This window comes from Hibiscus syriacus, unplaced genomic scaffold (assembly GCF_006381635.1).
Source record: "Hibiscus syriacus cultivar Baekdansim isolate YM2019G1 unplaced genomic scaffold, ASM638163v2 tig00110863_pilon, whole genome shotgun sequence".
In the NCBI taxonomy this organism is placed as follows: domain Eukaryota; kingdom Viridiplantae; phylum Streptophyta; class Magnoliopsida; order Malvales; family Malvaceae; genus Hibiscus; species Hibiscus syriacus.
This window is the reverse complement of record NW_024062892.1, coordinates 151,369-155,840: the sequence shown is the minus strand read 5'-3', so window position 1 is coordinate 155,840 and position 4,472 is coordinate 151,369. Positions and strand designations below refer to the sequence as shown.

At 36.7% G+C, this 4,472-nt stretch overlaps 1 protein-coding gene across 1 annotated transcript; it reads right to left on the bottom strand.

Moving 5' to 3' along the window:
• Positions 1 to 277: 277 nt before the first annotated feature.
• Positions 278 to 4,227, bottom strand: LOC120143745 (protein LOW PSII ACCUMULATION 1, chloroplastic-like). Its single transcript, XM_039157981.1, has 9 exons — positions 3,942 to 4,227; positions 3,470 to 3,573; positions 3,068 to 3,203; positions 2,680 to 2,911; positions 2,324 to 2,481; positions 1,437 to 1,628; positions 1,013 to 1,113; positions 744 to 840; positions 278 to 482 (listed from the first exon to the last, which is right to left on the bottom strand). Exons 1-9 carry the CDS (start codon positions 4,176 to 4,178, stop codon positions 408 to 410), a joined length of 1,332 nt encoding a protein of 443 aa, XP_039013912.1. The 5' UTR covers positions 4,179 to 4,227; the 3' UTR covers positions 278 to 407.
• Positions 4,228 to 4,472: the final 245 nt, after the last annotated feature.

The following is a 4,472-nucleotide window of genomic DNA, read 5'->3' as shown; positions in this document are numbered from 1 at the left end:
AAGATATCTGTGTTAAAGCCTAATGATGTAGCCATGAGGGGAAGGAGTGGTAATATCCTAATGAAAAATCTTACTTTATTCTGGTAGAAAGGGTGCAATAAAGCACACCATGAAGCCAACCTCTCACCCTTTAAAATGAAAAGAGGAGATAGAGAGGAAAAAGTAACTGATTAAACATTGTTAAACGCTCAACAACAGTGAAATTAAGGTTTTTATTGTGTTCAAAACTCGAATGCTCTAATTTACAAAGCATGAAATATGCATTGCTTCAAATATGGATTTAGAATCCCCTGTTGTGTAAAAGAACTCAGAAAATCGAAAGCTTGTCTAATGCAGAAATAATCAGAAACAAGAAAGACTAGCATCACAGATTGAAGCACATAATATAAGGGTTGACAACACAAATTCTATCTTTCAAGTTTGCTTAGCAATGCTTCCATTGGTGGCAGCTCCTGCACTATTTGTGACCAATCAGGCATTCCCTGCGGGCAAGGAATCCAAAATTGCATTACAGGTATTTGAAATCTAAGATGAAGAATATGTCGCTTAGTTTGCAACTGACCCACATCACATGTGGTAAAGACAAATTAAGATGTCCTGAAGGGCAAAAATGTTGCTACTTTAAGAGTTGATAGTCGTAAATTCATGTCATCCAAAGAATTTAGTACTGATAGCTAGGGAGCTTTATAAGATAGATTTATTTAACAGCCAAAGAAGAGGTAGAAATCCAAAAATTTTCTTACTTTTCCTGATCTTCGAACTCGACCATCAAGGCGCAGAATTATGTACACATCCTCACCAGGAGTAACTCCTTCAGCCTCTTGTTGATCCCTGATCCAACTGAGCAAGTAAAAATCTTCAGTGTGTGTATGTGTGTGTGTGTGTGTGTGTGTGCGCGCGCGTGTGTGTATATATATATATATAAACTTACAGAAGGTACATAATAGAAAAACCTTTCTAATATTAAAAACAAATCAGAATAAACAATAATAAATATAGAGTAGCAGGTGACCTCTCCCATTCTTCAGGTGATACAACCTCAGCTCTAAATCGAATTTCAGCTTTCAGCTTTGATTTTGCAGTTATAGACTGTGCTCGTTTCTCAAAGTCCTCCTGCCATGAAAGCAAGAGATAAAAAGTTTGGAGAAGAGAATTTAATCAAAAACCTCACCAGGGCCATGCATTAATCTTCCCAGAGCCAAAAGTTCCATGTAAAATTGATTAATATAAGACAGCAACCAAATGATTATGTGGTATAACAGAACAAGTACACCAGAGCATAAAGACACAGTTACATGCATGGTACATCCCATATACGCCACAAAGTAAACTTCTAAGAAGTCGTAATAACTATAAGAACACTGACAATGTAATAGTGGACAAGAATTATCCTTGTATGGCTACTAATCTACAATAGGTTAGAACTTGTAGTTTACCCCAATAGAAGGAAGAGCAGCAGCATCTGCCTTAGTAGAAACACCAAAACCTTTTTTCTCCACTTGTGGTGTTTTACTTTCACCCCAAATGACAGGAACTAGAAGAACACCTCGTCTGAGGAGCTCAGTTCGAAATCTCTCAGCCTTTTGTATAGCCGAAGAAACAGTTTCTTTTTTTCCTGATAAAATAACCTGAACCCAACCTTCAATCAGAATGCAGTGAGAATAACCAAATAGATAGGAGAAGCATAAAGAACACATCAGCATGCAAGTTAGCAATATACAAGTTTAAGTCGCAGTTGACATTCATTTTGATGACCAAATAGGACTGGCAGTGCACTAAGATGCATATACACTCCACTCAATACTAATGTAATGTTCTACAGAAAGTGTAAAATGCTTTTGATCTAAGCGTATAGGTCTCAGTTTTGCCTTCCAACTTCTCATCTTTGTCTCAGTCACCACTCCAAGCAGTAGCATTCAGTAACCAATGTAGTAACAGAAACAAAACTGATAATAGCTATGGTTGTTCACAACACAGGAGTACTCACAGCGCACCTAACCAACATTAAAGAAACACATAGAGCTTTAACAGGTGGGTGTGCCATTTCACTTATTAATTATAAACTTAAACTGTAACATTTTTTATTATTTTGGAAGTTCGTCCAGTATGTTTACTAAATCCAGTATAAGGGATCTAATTTTATCTTTAGATGAAATGAGATGAAGGTTTTGAATTCTTAATTTGCTTATGGTCAGTAACATTATTTTTTAATACGATAGATGCAGACATATCATTTATAACGATCTATCTAAAGTTTGCAAGCATGAAGCAGCAAGATCTTGGAAGATATATTCAAATGAAAAGGGAGAAATTTAATACTAACTGGCCTAACGGTGTCTCGTAGCTGCACAAGTTCAACGATCCGATTGGTGGAAAGGCGTAAAGGCAACCTAGAGAGAGTTTCATTTCGGGATATTTGTTCAAGTTGCTCTTCCTCCTTCTTGTTGTCCCAGAAAAATAATGCCACGAGAACAATGATACCTGTAAGATAGCTGATTCAAGAACTTAGTCATTTTAGAAAGCCAGTTACAAACTATTAGCTTTATGGTAATACCAACAAAGTCCGACAGAACAAAAAATAATAATAACAATAACAATAACAATAAGAGAGAAAGAGAGATTAACTCCTAAAACGACATATCTGTATATATATCCTGACATACTCATCTCTCAATTTACCTCCAATATTTATGCCAGCATTGCCAACAGTTTCCCAAATATCAGGAGCACCATCGCCACCTTTAATAGCACGAATTAGCCTGGGTACAGTGAAGAACAGCGAAATTCCAGCAGCTGCAGAGAATGCCACATAGAAAAACCTCCTAACGCCTCGAAACGGGGCTTGGACTTCACTGATAAGTTTGAGATCTCTTCGAAAGCTGTAGCCTATATCTTCTCCACCCAGCCTGGCCTGGAAAGATAAATAATTATGAGCAATACCAACATTTTATTGATTTGATCCGCACGTGGACAAATTACTTTCATGTGATTCCATAGCTATGCAGTTGGAATATCTTGGTGGGGAATGGGAGAGAAGAGTGTCCGGAAGAAAACTTAAGCAACAAACCTCTTCTTGCAATTCCTTGAACTCAGGCGATGCTCTAAGGGAGGCCAGATCGGGATCATTGAGAATTGTACCAAACTTGAGGTTGTAGTCTCTCAAAGCAGCACGGAGACAATCAGCAGCTTTCTTTGCTTCCCCTCTTTCTCAATAAAAACAAATGAAAAAAAAAAGATTGTTAGTAAGAACAATTTAGTATTAAATCATCACTTGAGCCTAATGCAGAAGAGTATTATAATAAAGCCATATATGTGCCTCAAACTAGATTCCCAGAACCTTCAGATTTCATATAACAAGAATCCAGGGACTTTGACTCAAACATAGAGATTTTCTAAAGCAAATATTAATTTCTAGAATCATGCATGGTAATTTGAAATTATAATCACTAAAAGCATCAGAAATCCATACCGATAGGCATGACAGCAGGCTTTGTTATAGAGAGCAGCTTGGGCTTCCACAGGGTTTGGATCTAAACTAAGTGCAGTTTCGAACTGGACTAAAGCATCTTTAACCTGAAATATCTAACACTTTTACAAAAAAAAAAAAGACTAGAATTTACAAATAAAAAAGTATGGTGTAACTTGTGAAAAATCTGATCAATGTTTATGCGTTCATAAAAGTATTTTAAAGGATCAATGTATGGAAATCAATAAATTAAAAATCCAATCTCAATTATCCATGATAAAATTTACTGCTTGTTAAGATAGGACGAATTTGCATAAGAGTCACAAAACCAGCTCCATTTCGATCTCTAAATCCTGCTCTATAATGTGAACAAAAAGAAAAGAGAACCCATTTTGCAAGAAGGAAAAAAAACAACTTTGGTTCTAATTGTACCCAGTTTGAAGACATCAACATGAGAAAATCTTTATATACTTACGCGTCCTTTGGAGAAGAAGGACAGCCCAAGGTTTACACAAGACTCTGCAGTCTGGACATTGGCCTCAGGGGACTGTGAAGTTTGAGACGAAGAGCAAGAAAGTATGAAGTTAGGATCTTTCTTTTGAGAATTCGAAAGGGTTGCTCTTTGAGGAAACCATGGCCTTGACTTTGCTCTTATCTTTAGGTTTGAGAAACAAAGGAGTTGCAGGTTCAGTGCCGGAGCAGTCACAGCCATTCAGATTTCACCTGTCACGATTCCCGGCCAAACTAAACCGTTTTATCTAAAATTGTACATGTTTTTTTAAGCACCACAAATAATCGTGCCTCGTTGCCACTTGGCACTGCTGCTGATGGATGCTTGAGACGTTGTCGTTTTACATATGCTTGGGAAGTTTTTTTTTACTTAAACATGGAACTATAGAAGGGCACTAGGCAATGAGCTACTAATCCAAACTTTGTATATATATATATATAGAACGTCTAGCATGTAAAATGTGATAAAAAAGTTTTGCTCTTCTGATTTATTTTG

What these genes read in the sequence shown, in the direction of transcription:
- LOC120143745 (XM_039157981.1), bottom strand. Translation starts at nt 4,178, where the DNA reads ATGGCTGTGACTGCTCCGGCACTGAACCTGCAACTCCTTTGTTTCTCA. An exon ending in CCTTCTTCTCCAAAGGACGC is followed by an intron (nt 3,574 to 3,941) that starts GTAAGTATATAA and finishes TAGATATTTCAG; the next exon opens with GTTAAAGATGCTTTAGTCCA. An exon ending in GCCTGCTGTCATGCCTATCG is followed by an intron (nt 3,204 to 3,469) that starts GTATGGATTTCT and finishes TTATTGAGAAAG; the next exon opens with AGGGGAAGCAAAGAAAGCTG.